The sequence below is a fragment of the Microcaecilia unicolor genome, chromosome 2 (assembly GCF_901765095.1).
Source record: "Microcaecilia unicolor chromosome 2, aMicUni1.1, whole genome shotgun sequence".
Taxonomy (NCBI): Eukaryota; Metazoa; Chordata; class Amphibia; order Gymnophiona; family Siphonopidae; genus Microcaecilia; species Microcaecilia unicolor.
In genome coordinates, this window is record NC_044032.1 from 47,449,369 (window position 1) to 47,468,651 (window position 19,283).

Sequence of the window (19,283 nt, forward strand, 5' to 3'; positions counted from 1 at the left end):
TCCAGCGCCAGAAACAACCTACCTGCCAAAAATGAGCGATGATATTTAAATGCAAACGGATGTTTAAGGTGGTCATTAAGTACTCATTCTTATGCTCAGAGAACAGCGCAGGAAAGAAGGCTGCCCCTAACGCTGGAAACCTACCACCAGCTCGGAGCTGGCAGTAGGGTGTTTGAACGGTCCAGAGTCTAAGTGTTTTCACTAGACAAGGGTCTTAAAACAATGGTGGTGTTTTGTTTTATTATTTTTGTTTGTACACTCCTTTGATAATCCCATACCCTCACCGCTGATAAAATAAGTGATTTGGGCTGTTGCCTCTTGGCTTAATGTTGTGAATTCTTTACAGTTAGGTCAGATCCCTGGGAAGCTGATACAGGCCTATTTTACAGTCCTACCAAGACTTCAGCGTTGCCGTGCCCTGTGTGCCACTTCCAGGATCGCTCAATGCGTCACTCCTAGGACGTGTGAACATGCCTTGGCCACATGTGCGGGAGCATGGAGCAACCGTCAGCAACCGTCAGGAGACGCACTGGGCTGACGTCACGGCTCAAGTCACACTTACCACCACCTTGAGGCCCGTCTCCCTGCCTTCGCATCTGAACCTTGTTCCTGCGACGCTGAGCCTTGTTCCTGAGTCGCTGATCCCAAGTTGCACTTGCCTTGACCCTGAGAACGTTTGTCTTCTTCAAAGACTTTTCTCTGGCTGTTCCTGAGTGACTTCTTTGAGCAAGCACACTCTCCAGGCAGAGACTTGTCAACCACAGTCTACCTTCCCACTGTGGTCCAAGGTCTCACAGCTCCAGACATAACATGAAGATGATACACTAGCAACAAACTGTCATCTTATTACTAATGCCACGTTTTGAATACTTTGCTCTTCAGAGTAGAGCAGCTTTTCTTTCACAGGATCTAAACGTTGGAATGCTTAACCAATAGAATGTTGGAATGCTTAACCAATAGACTTGTGTAATATTTATCCATTATCTTGTTTTTTGCAGGGACCTAACAAGTATTGACTTAAATGTATCCTTTTAAGGTTTCGATTTTTTTAAAATATTGTTTATATGTTGTACAGTTGGTTTTGTTAAAGTTTTTTTAAAATATTTTATTGTATATTGCATCTCTCATAGTTATAAAAAGCGAGCTGTCAAATTTAACAAGTAACTAAGCTTGCATTGATACAATGCCTCTAGGCATTACCAGTTTCCAAGATTGGCTAAATCATCATCTACATCGCAACTGATGCAACCAATATATAGATATCTCTAAGATGGCAATTCAGTGATTCAGTGCTTCCTAGATTTTTTAGTCCATCTGCTCCTCTATTGCCAAGGCTAAAGATATAGGGGTGAGGGCAGGAGAGGCAGAGAAGCTCTGCCTATGTGAACCAGGAAGATGTCAAATTACCCAATTCCAAAAGGAAGATTTCAGGCCAGTCCTGGATTTCTTACAAGCCTATTATGATCTGTTATGGAACCTACATTACTGAATTCATCAAGCTAGAACAGGGGCTCCCTAGAAGTGTATCGGTGTCTGCGACCTGGACTCTCAAATGCTAGCATGATCCCCCAGACTCAAGGCGTCTTTCTCTATGGAGATGCAGATGATCACCAAATCTCCCTGATCTATCATTAACAAAATAATGCTTTTTCAACTTTGCTTGTCGCTCTGCATTGTTATCTCTCAGTGACCAAGGCAGAATGAAGATTATTTGATGCTAGCATCTACCACAACTTCAAGACCTTGGGAGGCCAAGGGACTTGTATCAGACTCAGGGAAGTCCAATTGCTTCTCCATATTCAAATATATGACAAAAAAAAAAAAAAAAAAAAGGCACAACTAGGGATACCAAACTTAGGCCCCAGACAGGGAAGACATAATCCATGGTTATCCAGCACTTCACTATACTGCTGGACTGAGTGCACTTCATGAAGCCACTAGCCTTTACTTATGTTTTTAAGACACAAGAAAAATAGCCATGATGAAACCAAGGTAGGTTAAAAAAATGTAACCAATGCTTTTTGATACACCAGTATCACTTCAAACCACGGCTATGCAAAGTAAAAAAGTTTAAAAACCAGGGCTTTTTTTGAGGGGGTACTTGGGGGTACTGAGTACCGGCACCTTTTTCATTGTCTGCTAAAATTGACCCATGGATTGCAAGTTTTAATGAAAGAGCTCAGGCTCTATACACCAATTCTTCCTTGTCACAGATTCTGTGACTGGTTGCAGGGGCCCTGGCTATTGTGTGGTGGGTCCTTCAGTGATCACCCCACCCCTGAAGGGTGGCCTAGCATTTGAGTACAGGCACCTTTTTTGCTAGATAAAATGCACTGAATGACAAACCTGACCAGTGTAAAAAAGGAGAGGGGGGGGGGGGGGACTCAAAGTGAAAAATAACAGTAAAGCAATGACAAACCTGACCAGTGTGAAGGGAGGGGGGGACTCAAGGTGAAAAATAAGGAGGCTTTTAAAACAATTTTAGAATACTCAAGACACCAAAACATTAGCTTGTATTGATGCTGCAGAAGAAAAAAGGAGGACCCTACACAAAGGTACTGGCATGGAAACTCTTGCACATGCTCAATTTCTGGAGTCCCAACATTGCTCTGGCCTTGGGCTCCACTGAATGACATCACTCCACGTAAGGACTGTATATATTGCTTGTCCTCACAAAATATGCATTTCGAAAGGAAGCTCTCACCTTTTATCATTCCTACTTTATCAATTTAGTGCCTCTCAATTTGAAAATTAAGCACCCTTTCTGATCTTTTACTATCATACCCCATATAACATTGTTACAGTCTTCATTCTTATGTATGCCTCTTTTCTGCTTAGAAATTATTTGCCTATATCTCAAGCATGTTTGAAGTTTATAGGCAGACACCTCCTCTGTGCTGTCTGGAAATGCACAAGATCTCCAGAGAAGTACCAGCTCAAGAATTTCATCATTGTTTTCATGACTACAGAGTTCCCTGTCAGAGGGATGATAGATGTGGTCATATGCTAGGGAGGGGAAAAAGCAAGGGATCCTATATTATTTCAATTCTGATAAATATAGAAATGTTGCTGAGATTCCTAGGAATACTGTCCCTATCCCAGCATCATAAAATCCACTCGCTCATTACCTCTCGTCTTGACTATTGCAACCTTCTCCTCGCTGGCCTCCCGCTTAGCCACCTATCCCCCCTTCAATCTGTCCAAAATTCCGCCGCACGTCTCATCTACCGCGTGAACCGATACTCTCATATCACCCCTCTCCTCAAGTCGCTTCACTGGCTCCCGATCCGCTACCGTATACAGTTCAAGCTTCTCCTATTGACCTTCAAGTGCACTCAATCTGCAGCCCCCCATTACCTCTCTACCCTCCTCTCCCCGTATGTTCCCACCCGTAACCTCCGCTCTCAGAACAAATCACTCCTATCTGTACCCTTCTCCACCACCGCTAACTCGACTCCGCCCCTTCTGCCTCGCATACCTTATGCCTGGAACAGACTTCCCGAGCCCATACGCCATGCGCCCTCCCTGACCATTTTCAAGTCCTTACTCAAAGCCCATCTCTTCTCCCTTGCTTTTGGCGCCTAACCACCTTCTCCATTCATGATACCTACACTTACTACATAGTTTGTTACCTTTAGATTGTAAGCTCTCTTGAGCAGGGACTGTCCTTCCCCATGTTTAAACTTGTACAGCGCTGCGTAACCCTGGCAGCGCTATAGAAATGCTAAGTAGTAGTAGTAATAGCCCACTGGGAAGGCTCACCCCCTCTCTCCACCACAAATGGGTCCTCTTAGCAATTTAAAATGTTTTTATGTAGCTCTTCTCATGAAAAGTTTGAGAACCCCTCCGCTGTAATGTATATGTTCTTTATGGTGAAAATCTGTTCTATTGTACTTGAATAGCTGAAATCAATTGCATGCAATAATGAATAAGCATTTGTAATCTATTAAAGGAGGAAGTACATAGAAAACATTATTATTATGATATGGCAGGAAAATTAATATAAATTACACTTGAAATTCTCATTTGAAAAGAGAACATTATACCTGTATTCAGCACCCCAGCCTTTAACAAAACTCATTCTTATGGTGCACATTCTAGTTAACTGGTAAACTGCTTCAAAGCCTTGATTCACAGACTGTGCCAGAAGTGCAGCAAATTCCTGGTTATTAAAGATCTTCAGGTTACAGCCTGCAGTAATGTAACAAAGAAACACGAATGAAAAATGATACTTTCAAATGCAAGTCTCACAGGACAGACTAAGACCAATCAGAAATGTCTAGAGCTGTAACAGTTTTTTCCCACTTTTTATTTATCCAAATTTTTATAAACATCAAGTTTACACTTGATTACAGAACACACCCTACTTCAAAAGAAATTTCACAAGGAAGAAAAAAAAAAAAAGAATAAAAAAAACCCAAAGACATCTATATTAGAATAAGAGTATGATAAACCATATTTCAAGGAAAAAGGAAAGAAAGGGGCAACAGGAAAAATAAAAAAGGTGGGGGAAACCTTCCATTATCAGGGAAAAAAAAAAGGGAAATCTCTCAAACAAGTATCGGCAGATAAACATACAAGAGACAGCTTACTTTACATCAATTACTGATATAGGTGAGGACATAACTATAGGCGCAGAGTCCTTGCTTCCAGAGAAAATTCTTTAGATGAATTGGGTCCATAAACACAATTCTTAGCTTCAATCTTTACAACACACTTACTCAGATATTGAAGGAAAAATGTTCCTCCCAGGGCCAAAACATATGGCTTGAAGGCCTTTATCCTCACTTGTGTGGCCCTGGCTAGGTCAGGAAATACAAGAATTTTATGTCCCAAAATCCTCCAAGCCTTATAGTAGAAATATATAAGTAGAACCCAAGCCCTGTCAGGTTCCACAGGAAAGGTGAGGTTGGGAGGGGGGGCACCCTCTTCTGAACTTCAGCTTTACACCTAAGCTATTCTGAAGTGTTGTTAGTAAAAGTGTTAGTAAAATTACATTTTTCGTCCCCTATCCATCTACTTCTGTTCTACTGACCACCTGCGATGCCCACCGCTAGCGAGACTCTGTTACAATCTTTGGCAGACACCGTGGTCCAGTACCTGAATCTTCTAATTCTTGGTGATTTTACTGTACATATGGATGACACTTCATCATCAAGGTGGCACTTTTTAGCATTATTAAATTCTTTAGATCTTAAGCAATTTGTACAGGTTCCAACATATATTGCGGGACACGCTCTGGATCTTGTACTAGCGCCCCGGATTTCTTCTCTCTTTCCAATTTTGCAACATTACCTGTTTCTTGGTCTGATTACTTGATTTCCTTCCAAATGACTCCGCCTTCCTCCTTTGTTCAAGGTGGCTCTACCTGTAATTTTCAGTCCCGTTTTCTACATAAGATTGATCATTAATCGTGTACGCCTTTATTTACTTTTTTCTCTTCCGATTTCCTTAATTTGCCAATAACTGAACAGATAGAGAGTTAGAATTCCACTCTTCAGCTGGCTTTAGATGAAATTGCACCAATGCACTCATCAACCCTTCTCATCGCGGAAGTGAACCTTGGTTCCATGCTGGTTTCTGTCTCCTAAATCGCCAGGTCAGAAGGGCAGAGAGGACTTGGCTCAAATATCCTTCACACCTTAATGAATGGGACTTCTGAAACCAAAACGCTGCTTCACTGCCCACAAATAGGACCAGGATACAGTGTCGAAAAGACGGTGTTTTAAACTAAACCTTTTGCTTGCTCTCTGTCAGTTTAGATTTAAGGTTATAATGTCCTGCTTTAGTGACAGAACATAAGAAAATTGTACCATTGACATGGAGGTCTTTTGGGGGAAAAAAGATTTAAATATTTAAGTGTTAGCTTTACAGTCTGATTCTAGATTCAGTGCCTTGTTTTATTTTTCTTGTTAAAAAAAAGTTCCCCAATGTATTTCTTGCTTGTTACACTTCCTGTGTACAGTTGCTTAATTCAGGAAGCCACAATATCAGAATTAAAGTTGTATTTTGAGCTGTATGCAGTAAAGCTATGAAGGGACTGAAGGATATGTTAAAAGTTAAGGGCTAAAGAAATGTCTAAGTAAATGAGAAAGTGTTCCTGTAATGAGAAACTTAATTCAGACATAATAATAAATAACACTGTGAACAGTCCAAGACAAGGATAAGATGGACACTATATAGACTGGGAAAGATGAGAGGGGTACTTAATCTCTCTATATAAAATGCACCTCCAACGTTCTAATGAAGCCTCCAAAAGTTCAAACGTTCTAAATGTGTAGTTGTGTAGATTGCTTTTTCGCCATGAGTGTCTGCCCCGCTCTTGCGTCACAACGTGATGACGTCGAGGGCGGAGCACTGACACTCAGCAAATCACATCGCTCAACCGTTGCTAAGTGACGAAACATGAGAGTCAAAATGGTACTGAGTGAGTCTATTGTCCGCTGCTGCTAGGGTGCCCAAGGCCCGCCATGCCATTGTCCCAGGATGCCATGGGGGACTCTCCTCTCAGTTGTACCCCAATCCTCGTGCCAGCCTTTTTCAAGGACGCACAGTGCAGCTTCTCAAGGAAACAGCAAGGGCGCCCTCTCTGCTATACCCTGCCTCCCCGCCCACCAGACAAGAGTGCCCCACCCATCAGTCGCATATTCCCACATCGCTGCCAGTCTTGGAGTCAGCCTCGACCACAGAGCGTATCCTTCCGTAGTCCAGAGCGACAGCCGCTATATAGCCGACTCTATGATGAGAGCAGGAGGGAGATGTTCTTTGAGCAGTTTCTCCAGAGAATCTGCAGGTTAGGATGAGGCTCCTTTGGGGAGGTTTACAAGGTAACAAGAAGGTGCTACAGTATCTGGCTTCTGTATTTAGAATCTTTTGTGCTCTGTCACACTCATCAAGGAGACCTTTTGTGCACCCCTTCTGTCTGTGTTCTCTTCCATTTGTCAGTTGTAATATCTATGGGGATGGGATTTGATAAGCTACCTTATGGAAGCGATGCTGAAGGAAAGGATAGTGAATTTCCAGATCCGAGACAACATGATTTTACCAAAGGTAAATCGTGCCAAACAAATCTCATTGAATTCTTTGACTGGGTGACTGGGGAACTGAATCAACATGCGATAGATGTAATCTACTTAGATTTCAGCAAAGCCTTTGACACGATTCCTCACAGGAGGCTCTTCAATAAACTTGACAGCTGAAGATAGGACCCAACGTGGTGAACTGGATTAGGAACTGGTTGAGGGACAGACGCCAGAGGGTGGTGGTTAATGGAATTCACTCGGAGAAGGGAAAGGTGAATACTGGAATGCCTCAAGGATCAGTGCTGGGGCAGATTCTGTTTAATATATGTCTGAGTGACATTGCCGAAGGGTTAGAAGGTAAAGTTTGCCTTTTTGCAGATGATACTAAGATTTGTAACAGAGTGGACACTTCGAAGGGAACAGAAAACAAGAAAAAGGATCTGCAGAAGCTAGAAGAATGATCTAATGTTTGGCAATTAAAATTCAATGCAAAGAAGTGAAAAGTGAAGCACTTAGGGAGTACAAATCCAAGGGAGACGTTATGTGTTAGGTGGTGAGAGTCAGATATGCATAGACAGGGAGAGGGATCTTGGGGTGATAGTATCTGAGGATCTGAAGGCAACGAAACAGTGTGACAAGGCGGTGGCCGTAGCCAGAAGGATGCTAGGCTGTATACAGAGGTGTAACCAGCAGAAGAAAGGAGGTGTTGATGCCCCTTGTACAAGCAGTTGGTGAGGCCCCACCTGGAATGTGTTCAGTTCTGGAGGCCGTATCTTGATAAGGATGTAAAAAGACTTGAAGCGGTGCAAAGAAAAGCTACAAAAACAGTATGAGATTTGCATTACAAGATGTACGGGGAGAGGCTTGCAGACCTTAACACATATGCCCTGGAGGAAAGTAGAAACAGGGGTGATATGATACTGACATTCAAATATTTAAAAGGTATTAATCCACAAACAAACCTTTTCCAGAGGCGGGAAGGCTTTAGAACTAGAAGACATGAATGTGAGGTTGAAGGGGGGCAGACTTAGGAAAAATATCAGGAAGTATTTTTTCATGGAGAGAGTGGTGGATACTTGGAATGCCCTCCCGAGGGAGGTGGTGGAGATGAAAACGGTAACAGAATTCAAAAATGTGTGGGGTATGTGTACATCTACCTGAGCACAAAGATGTGGAATGCACTACCAACAAATTTGAAAACAATTAATGAAATCTCCAACTTCCGCAAATCTCTGAAAACCTCTCTCTTCAACAAAGCCTATCACGAGAACCCATAGAGTCATCACAACACCTCACCACTTCACCTTACGCTGAACGACACCTTTCTATGACTGTTTGCTTATCTCTTCTATGTCATCCATGAACTCGCTGTAACACCAAATGTATCTTCTACCCTGAAATGGCGATGCCATTACAGGTCTCTGTAAGCCACATTGAGCCTGCAAATAGGTGGGAAAATGTGGGGTACAAGTGCAATAAATAAATAAATAAACAAACAAACACAAAAGAATCCTGTTCAGAAGGAATGGATCTACAGAAGCTTAGCAGAGACAAGGTGGCAACACCAGTAATTGGAAAGCAAAGCTAGTGCTGGGCAGACTTCTACAGTCTGTGTCCTGAAAATGGTAAAGGGGAAAGGGAAGGGAAATGGGACTTGATATACCGCCTTTCTGAGGTTTTTGCAACTACATTCAAGGCGGTTTACATATATTCAGGTACTTATTTTGTACCAGGGGCAATGGAGGGTTAAGTGACTTAACCCTCCATTGCCCCAGGTACAAAGACTCGTCTGTAAGCCCTCTAGGGACATAGAAAGTAGTGTGTACAGTGCTGCGTACACCTAGTAGCACTATATAAATGATTAGTAGTAGTAGTAAGAAAGGAGAAATCCTGAGGGTTGAGCACTGGTGGAGGCTGGGGATGGAGGAACACCGGAGTAAGAAAAGGAGACCTTGTAACCAATCATTAAAATCTGCATGAGAGAACCCCCCCCCCCCCCCCACACACACACATGTATAACAGAATACTTTCTTTCCAATTACTCATTTTGAATAAGAAAGCATAGGATAGGAATAAGGAATCCCTATATGCATAGGAAAGCCAGAGATCAACTACAGTTCATGAAACAGGAATGAAAACTGAAGTATTTGCCATAATTTTGTGTTTGTATTCTATCACAAAACTTATGAGATAGGGTGCAAATACTTAGCTTTAGGATGGATATCAGTAGAAAAGTTTTATGCATAGGCCTTAGCTAAAGTTTCCCTGTAGTCACACACATATTAGTGATAATCCCTCTAGTTTCTTAGGATAATAGAATTAAAAGTGTGCAGCTCTATTCTATCAAGATCTCTTCAAGATCAGAATTTCAGGACAGTCAAAAAGATATAATCAGTTTCTCTCTCTGATATTGTTTTTGAATAGGTTTGAACCTATACGCTTATCAAGGAAACACTTTCCCGTAAGACCTTGATTCCCTAAACAAAAGCTATATACTAGTACATGGAACATTTTGAGAAAAACAGAGAGAGCACTTAGTTACAGGAAAGCTTCAAAGCCATTAAACACATCCCTTCTTCAAGAAACCCAACAACACTAGACAGACATCAAGGAAAGTTAATATCAACCAATGGAAAACATTGAAAATAAATTACAAAAATTGAACAGAATCCAAAGAGGAGCACGAAGATCAAGAGAGGCACATGTCAAGAGAAAAATAAAACATGCATTTAACGCAAGACTTACCAGGTGGAATTTTACATACAGTTGCAGGATGCCAACCATATCTCTGGTTACAATTGGGGCTCTGGACAAAAATGGCACTGTCACTTAGGCATTCGGCAAAAACTTCTCCACCAATATAATACAGGCGCACTCCTCTCCCTAGAATATATAAAGGAATTCATTAAATTATCACATTTGTAAACAGCTTATCCCTACTGCTCAATGAATACATCTCAACATATATAGCAGGCTTATATAGAGTACTAAATTCTAAGGCTGCAGCTTACCTTAGACACACTCTCTCCCTGGTATTACCCCACTGTTTCTGGGTCACGTGATCGAGACCTCAACTCTCAGGCAACAGTTTGCCCTAGATGCACTTTCCCCTATCATCCTCCTGCTGTTTCTGGGTCGTATGATCAAGGCCTCAACTCTCAGGCCTCAGCTTACCCTAGATGCAAACTCTGTCTGGTATTACCCCGCTGTTTCTGGGTCACGTGAACAAGACACGTATGCATCTCCCCAAAGGATTCCTCATAAGGAACACATTGGTGTAGCCCTGCGCCACGGCGGTGTGCACCCAAGAAGCAGGTAATGCTTCTTGAGGCGAGCTCTTTAAACTAGTTATTCTATTTCTTTCTGTTTTGGTGCCTATTATGGTTACTTTATCTACACCACAGTGTATCCCTGTTATTTCTGGCCGCCGTACTGCCGATAATATTCCAGCGCAGTTTCCTTCCTACCACTACCTGATAGATTGTTCAGCTGTTAGCCTGCCCTCCTTCCAATCTTCTCCAATTTCATTTGGTCTTCTACATTACTGTGCCTTACGTACGAAGGCAACACTTATTTGAGATTCAATAGTGGATTATTCTTTGCAAGTTCAAGGTCTCACTGAGATGTGGTTAAAGCCCGGTGAGGAATGTTTTCTTCACCAGGCTCTTCAGTTTTTCATAGTGCTTACTCCTCTCGGAAAGCTCTCATCTTCCCACCTCTTTTGTAACCATCGAGCTGGATTCTTCTTTTGCCTATCCTGAACTTTTTACTGCACATCTCCTCTCCTGTCCCTTGTTATCTTTTTACTACTGAATCACCCTCCTTCTTCTGACTCATCCCTCTGGGATTTGCTGCTTCTGACTCTTACGGAAGTTTCTTTTCACTTCCCTAATATTCTCATACTGAGTGATTTTAAAGTCCATGTGGACAACCTACTCCCATCCTTTATTGAAGTTGTTTTCAACTTTTCTTAGGGATTTGAACTTACGCCAACTTGTTTCTTCCCCAACTCACGAAGGCGGTCACATTTTAGATCTAGTGATTGCCTCCCTTGCTCTGTTCTTTTCATGTAGCAATTTATTTTTCATACCTTTGCATTAGTAAGATCATTATTTGGTCTCGTTTCAAACCTGGTTTCCACTCAGTCACCTACAGCATTCATGCATGGCACCTATGGCTACCCAGAAATTTTCTCTCTCATCTCAACCAAGACCAATGTGTCCCCCCCCCTTGACTTCCTTTTACTGACTCCCAAGCCCAAACATGGAACAAGGCTATTGATAGCAGTCTAAATTCTTTTGCCCCATTCCAGTCATCACTCTGCCTCATGGTACCATTCTGGACTCCGCCTCCAGAAATGGCGTCTTCGTCCAGTGGAGCGAATTTGGTATAAATCCCATTCTAGCGATGCTCTTTCAATTCCCAACTTAGATTGGCAAAGAATTAATTCCTCTCAAAACAATCTGTTTCCTCCTCCAACCTGACAAACACACTTATCCACTTCAACAAAAATCCATTCACCCCACTCTACAAGCTCCGTCTACCACCCCCACAACCAGACATTCTAGCATCCTCGTTTCTATCTAAGACTGATTCTCAGTTACAAACTTTCACTCTTTCGACTCCACAGCAATCAACGGTTATACTCTTCGTCTTCTACTAAGACACTTTCCACTTCCTGGTCAGCCTTTTCTATATCTTCCATTACTACTCTTACTACTACCCTTGCCTCAATGTGCCTCACAACCTGCCCTCTTGGTCCTGTACCCTCTCTTTGGCTAAAATGTGCTTGGCAAGGTCTTCTTATTCTTGCTCTGGCTATCTTTACATTCTGGAATAGTTCCAGAGACATGGAAAATAGCTTGGATAGTCTCTGAACTAAAAAAAAAGCCCTCTTTAGACCCCTCAAATCCACTCAATTAACATCCGATCTTCAACCTTGGTTTCAAACTAATGGAAAAAGTAGTTTATTGCCAACTTTTAGATTACACCGAAAAAAACTTATCTTACAATCAAGGCTTTCGATCTAGGCATAGTACTGAAACTATCATTACTGTTTTTCTTAATGATCTCTACAGCTCCTTGGATAAGAGCTATATTACTCTGTTTCTTTGACTCTTTCTGTGGCTTTTGATCTCATAGATCACGCCCTTCTCCTGTCTCATCTTTCAGATATAGGTCTTTCAGCCACAGTTCTTGATTGGCTTTCTTCATTTTTGAGCAACCGTTCCTTCGTAGTCCAACTCAACATCTTCTATCCCCCCAAATGAGGTGTCTCCCAGGGTTCAGTGCTATCGCCACTACTTTTCAACATCTTTATCAGTCCACTAGCAATGTTAATTAAATCTTTCAGCAAAGTTTCTCATTTATCCAGGTGACAATCTTACTGATTTCCCAGTCTCTCTTCTTAACATCAATCTCCAACTACTCCAGGATTGTAACATCAGCAAATTGGCTTAATAGTAATAAATTGAAACTAAACCCTGAAAAAAACATGGCTTGTTGGATTTCTGGTTCACATTCTCAGCCTACTTCTCCCTTAACTCTCTTTAATCTTCCTATTCAACCAATATCTTGCTTTCACTACCTGGGTGTGTGGTTCGATTCTCAACCTTTTCTAAAAACACCTCTGAAATGATCAGACATGGTTTTATGACACTATATATGTTACGCTTGGTTTGCTAAACCTTAGACTTTAGTACTTTTCTTAGACTTCAACTATTTATACACTGCCATGCATGCTTTCCTCACTTCGACTGGACTACTGTACCATAATTTATGCTGGCCTTACTGACAACCCAATTAAACATATACAGACTGCAGAATTGCACCAGAGCAAAAAGATCTGATCATGCACCCCCATTACTTTCCCATTTACATTGGCTGCCCATCACATATTGTATCCTCTTTAACGTTGTCATGCTCACTCAAAGCCTACTTCACTGGGAACCCTGCCTATTTATCTACTCTGATTACTCCTTACATGCCCTCATGCAACCTTCGCTCCTTAGACATAAACAGACTTGTACTTCTGAACCCTAGGCAGACCCACTTCGAATGAACACAGCATTTTACCTTTTATTGCCTAGCTCCCATACTATGTAGCAGTTTACTAAAAACTATCCGTAGTGAAGAATTTAGTTCAAATCCCTGCTGAAAACCTATTTCCAGCAAGCTTTTGGTCATGACTTCTGATAGCCTGGGGCCAGCCCCCGACACATAGTGTGTTTGGTTATACTTATGTCTCTTTGTATGAATGCTTGCCTTCTGTCTTAATACTACTGATGTTCCTTTCTTAGTATTTTGTATTAATGATTTTAATTATACACTGCCTAGACCCATTATTTTGGAATAGGCAGTATAGCAAATTTTAACAAACAAATATTACTAAACCACCCTTTATCACTAGTAACCTGAAACAACAAATGTCGCCTGTACATGAAGAATCTTTTCAAAAACTACGTTTCAGAAATGGTGGCTTAGTTGTGTTACAGAAACAGAGAAAATCGAGCTACACAGATGAAGTTTTTATTGTATTAAAACACATTTGTGACTACTTCTAAGACCTGTACAACCTTTGTCAATGAACATGAAAGAGGAACAGCATTGCTGCTCACCTATAATAGCTGTTTTCTATAGATACCAAGATTGATTAGGTACACAATGTCTTTGCTAACAACAATGTTTTTTCTGTCAACAAACAGGACTGAGCGACACAGGTGGGTGGCTCCCTAGCTTATGACTGCTCAGTTTTATATACTGTCCTATAATTTGGAGCCACCTACACAGAAAAGAGCATGAGAGTTGTCACATAACACAGCTTGACTGAAGGTACAATCCTTATCATTTGGACCAAGCAGTTATACAACGTAAAGAGAAACGTAAAGTCTGAGGAGTAGCCTAGTGGTTAGTGCAGTGGGCCTTAAAGGGGCCCAAGTTCAAATCCTTTCAACTCTACCTTTTCTAGAGACGGGAAGGTGGTAGAACTAGAGGTCATGAATTGAGGTTGAAGGGGGGCAGACTCAGGAGTAATGTCAGGAAGTATTTTTTCACGGAAAGGTGGGTAGATACGTGGAATGCCCTCCAGCAGGAGGTGGTGGAGATGAAAACAGTAATGGAATTCAAACATGAGTGGGATAAACACAAAGGAATCCTGTTTAGAAGGAATGGATCCACAGAATCTTAGCGGACATTGGGTGGCAATGCCGGTAATTGGGAAGCAAAAACAATGCTGGGCAGACTTCTACAGTCTATGCCCTGATCGTAACTGAACAGATATGGATGGGCTGAAGTGTAAATTCAAGAGTCTTTGACATTAGCTTCAGAACTTTTAGTACAAGAGCAGTGCTAAGCAGACTTCTACAGTCTGTGCCCTGAGAATGGCAAGGACAAATCAAACTTAGGTATATATATATGAAGTATCACATACCATCTAAAATGAGTTTTCTTGTTGAGCAGACTGGCTGGACCGTTCTGGTACCATGTATGTATGCACCTTAACGCAATACCATTTGTAATTCTGTTACTCGGAAATGGCAACCGCCATTACGGCAAATGTAAGCCACATTGAGCATGCAAATTGGTGGGAAAATGTGGGATACAAATGCTACAAATAAATAAATATCTGCTGTCATTTACTATGTTACTATATGAAGAGAGGACTATGTTGTTGATGTACAGACTTAAGAAGACTTTAAGAGAGCTCGATGTAGAAGTGTAAAGGTATAGGGGTGAGTGTGTGTGTGTGTGTGTGGGGGGGGGGGGGGGGGGGTTCTTTTTAAATAGCACACCAACATAACTGATTGGGCTGACCCTGGATTTCTCATTTACCATTTCTCTCTCTGGCTGTCTTAATATATTGCACATATATTTTCTTTTGACCTTCTAGCTTCCTGTGGATTTGGGACATCTGTCAGGATGGAACTGTCCAATTAACCTTTTTACATATCTTTATAGCTTTTGCTGTTCTTTCCACAAACATTTAAAACATTTCACTTTTAGGCAATCCTAATGAAGTCTTCGTAGAAATTATGTGTTGCCTACATTTTTGCACATCTTGCCAATCGGGGGGGGGGATTAGTTTGATTTTACTTTGTGCATTAATGTGCTTTGTATACTGTGTGCTTGACTGAAGATGCTTTAAGGAGGAGCCTGTGGGCCTTTAATATCTTTGCATGATATTCTGTACATCAGTCGGCCTGCAGCAACATCACTGAATGCCCTCTTGCAATAGCAGCAACTCAATGAAGCAGTGATTTTCAACCTTTTTCATCCGTCACATGACAAGGTTAAAAAATTATCTAGGCACACCATCAGTTTTTAAACTATACTTATTTTATCATTTAACATGAGTATTAAGATTGTGTTTAAAGTTCAATGATTAAATTTGTAATCATTGTGTTATCTTTATAGTTGACTATTTTGATTGAAGACACAAGTTGGCAAAAGACCAACAATACACTTCAAACATAATGAAATTAGCCACAAAACATGCAATCAAAAACAACAATTTTAAAGCGAATACCCTCCTCCCACCCACTACAATGCTGTGGTGGTCACATCCCTTCACTGCATCTGATTTGTAGGACTAAATTCCTTTAAAATCAACTCCCGTCAGGCACACATTTATAGAACTACCCTCTCTAATGACAAAGTAATGAGATCAAACCAAATGGACACAAGCTGAATGTAACAATTTTCACTATATAATAAAGTGAACTAGAGCGCAAGCTGCGCTCCACCATGCTTGTGTGCCTTCCTGCCCGTCGTGCGAACAGTCTCCTCAGTATAATACTAAAGCAAAAAAAAAAAAAAAATCCCAAGGCGACTACTCCAAGGGGAGGTGGGCGAGATTGTGAGACTACGAAGCCCTTGGAGAATACCTGCTACAAGCTCACCCAAAACAACAAACAGTGGTTAATTGGGCCTCGCAATGGCGAGAACATAACACAGATTAACTTGAAACGATATACAAACTGAGTGAGAGTGCAGCCTGGAACTGAATAAAACGGGCCTACAACGGTGGAATTGGATTCTAGACCCCAAACAGATTCTGCAACACTGACTGCCCAAACTGACTGTCGCGTTGGGTATCCTGCTCAAGGCAGTAGTGTGATGTGAATGTGTGGACTGACCACATCGCAGTCTTGCAGATTTCTTCAATGGAGGCCGACCTCAAGTCGGTTACCGATGCAGCCATGGCTCTGACATTATGAGCCGTGACATGACCCTCCAAGGCTGGCCCAGCCTGGGCATAAGTGAAGGAAATGTAATTTGCCAGCAAAATTAGCCATGGAGGAACAACAATATTATTCTGTCTCTCTGTAATTTTGGCACAGTATACGTCATCACAAGGACAAAATACAAGAAAACCAATGGACTGCATTAGGGGCTTATAGCCCATTTAGTTATGTTTAAACAAGTGAGAGATCTGCATGAAAGAAAATATTTATTTTTATTATTTTGACTTATGAAAACCACTTGTCCCTGAAACATGCTCAAAACAGAATAATCCATTTGTACAAAAGAGATGAGGGGAAGATGAAATTCCACATGCCAAAATGAAAGGATAGTTTCATTTTAATTCAATTTAATTCCAGTATATTCCTTCTTTATAACACCAGGCTTCCCAAGGCAGATTACAACCACAGTTAAGATGAACCCAAAATCTCCAGCCTGGAACTGGGTAAACTTGGCATCTCTGTGGGCTGATGCCAGGCCACAGATCATCATCAAATTTTTGGTCCATTCTGATGAAGGTTGTCTGTGTTCTGCATGTGACCGAGGTTAGAGATTCTGCTGGCATGTGGTTTGTGCTGGAATCTATATCAGTCTGACTTTGTCTGGTTTTTCCAATGGGACCTGTATTGCTGTTGTGTATATTCACTGCTGCCTTTTTAAGGTACTGTTATTGGTATTTGTGTGTTCAGAATTGGTGTTAATGTTTGCTACAGAGGATCTAAGAAGAGTCTTTATAAGATTTAGTGTTAATTAATGAAGAATCTGGCAGTGAAGGGATTTTGTATTGCTGAGATTCTACCAGAATTTGAAAACATTTTTTTCTATGGGCAACTTAAAGAGGACACGTCTTAGCTGTGGACTATGACAGATCTGTCAATTAATTTTAGGCCACTGTCCAATTTGCCATTTTAGAAAAGGTGGTTTTTAATACTATTTAATCATGCACTTACGTTTCATATAAAGCAAAGTTTGAAGGATATGTGCCATTGCTGTTAATTGTTTTTGCAGGATACTGTGATGTGTGTTTAGATGTTAGCCATTATAGCAGACTTATGTCTGGTCAAGTTTAAGTGTTGCTTGTCTAGTAACTGACATGTAAAATTTTATGTATGTTCTATACACTATTAATCAGAGGGTAGAAGCCACCAATTTAAATCCCATGAGAAGAGACCTCTCTCCTGGGCGTGCCAGCTACAGCATACACTAATAAGACAACAGCACATTTAAAGCTGCCAAATTACACAGGTATGTGTATACTTACCTGTGAAAGTGATGCTTTTCTGTCCATTTACAGACAGAAAGTGGCACATACTCTGAAGTTTTGGGTGTGCAATTGGTTGGGTGGTGTGTGCTTTGGCTGGCACTTTTGGGAGAGGTTTCTTCTTCTTGTGAAATGTTATGTATATAACAGTTGTAACCTGCCTAGAACTGTGGGATAGTGCACGATTGACATTTTAAAATGTATTTAAAAAATCTCTGTTTTCCATAAAGTATGTATGTGGTTTATGCTGCTGTTTAATTTCTTTTATTGGATTTCAATACAATACAATAAAAGCAAGAGCTCACCACAGAACAAGCAGCAACATTTTACAAATCATGGCAAAACTGGAGCTCACATTTAAGAAGCAACTATCCACAACTACAATCACATTAAGAAAAAGGGGACGAAAGAGGAGAAGGAGAGGGGAAAAAAAAAAGGGGGGGGGGGTAAGGGCTGGAGGATACAAATCAAGGTATAAAGCATGCATAGGCCACAAAATACATCAAAACTCAGTGCTTATCTCTGTACCAAATCAAAATAAGATACCAGTGGTAGCCATTTTTCCCTATATGAAGCGAAGCGAGAAGATTTCTTCGCCAGATGTAATTCGAATTTGTACATTTGGAGCAATAGGTTCCACCATTCCAGATAAGTGGCCTGGTGTAAGAACTTCCAATGAGTGAAGATCACCTTCAATGCCAAAGAGACCATGGCACTAACAAGAGCCCCTTCACTAGGAGTTAGCCGACCCCCAAAGAACTGCTCCCGAAGAATCACAAACTGATAAGAGATGGAGTCAGGGAGGTGAAAAATGGCTACCAGCTGTGACCAGACTTCTTGCAAAGGCACGAACAATCAAATATAAGATGCCTGAGAGTACCCGTTTGGGAGTGGCAAGACCAACAGACATCTGGACTAGAGGAATCAATAACATGCAACTTATACGGCGTCCAAAGGGATCTATGCATAAAGAAATATATAGACTGTGTGGTGGTAGAAGAGTTAGAGCACCTGAAAAGGGACTTCCAAAGCAGTTCTCACAGCCTACCAGAAATAGGTTGCTGTAAATCTTCCTCCCAGAACAGTCGCAATCCAGTACATTTAGTGCTGGATTTATGAAGAAGATATTTGTAAATGTGGGAAGCAGCATGACCAATGTGCTGAAGCTTCAGACTAAAATCCAGAAGCTCTGGGGTTTGGAAGAGGAACTGGGCTTGTAAGCCACCCTTGTACTGCTTTTTACCATGGAGCCAAGCTGAAGCCACTGGTAAAATTGGGTGTCAGAAAGGGCAAAGTCTAGTTTCATTTCTGCAAAGGTTTTCCAAGTCTGCCTGTTTGCATGTATCAACTCCTCTAAGGTCCAAATGCCGATATGCTGCCACTGAGACCATGAAACCTGCTTATTGCCAATTTTAAATTTAGGGTTATTCCAGATAGGGGTGAGAGGCGTAGCAGACCACGGGATATCCATTAATTTATCAAGGAACACCAGTAAATTAAAGGTTGCACGAATGAGCGGATTAGACACGAGGCTCCTGGGAAGATGCATGCCCAGGAGATGGGAGCGCTGCAACGGGGCAATAAGGGCTTGCTCAAAGACCAACCACCTGGGCGGGGAAGAAACACTTACAGAAGCGAGTCATTCCCTGTCCAGCCGCATAATAAAGGCTTTATGGTAAAGCAGGAGATCAGGAAATTTCACACCTCCATGCCTTTTTGGAAGCTTAAGTTTGCTCAGGGAAATTCTGGGCAATCTAAGA

At 41.4% G+C, this 19,283-nt stretch overlaps 1 protein-coding gene across 4 annotated transcripts in view; it reads right to left on the minus strand.

Moving 5' to 3' along the window:
* SMAD2 (SMAD family member 2) overlaps positions 1 to 19,283 on the minus strand; it is a 193,306-nt gene that overhangs the window by 7,114 nt on the left and 166,909 nt on the right. For all 4 annotated transcript variants that reach the window (XM_030192921.1, XM_030192920.1, XM_030192922.1 and 1 more), the window contains 2 exons: positions 9,768 to 9,905; positions 4,047 to 4,191 (listed from right to left, as the gene is read on the minus strand). In XM_030192921.1, coding sequence (XP_030048781.1) covers positions 4,047 to 4,191; positions 9,768 to 9,905 — 283 coding nt within the window. The remainder of the gene's footprint in view (positions 1 to 4,046; positions 4,192 to 9,767; positions 9,906 to 19,283) is intronic.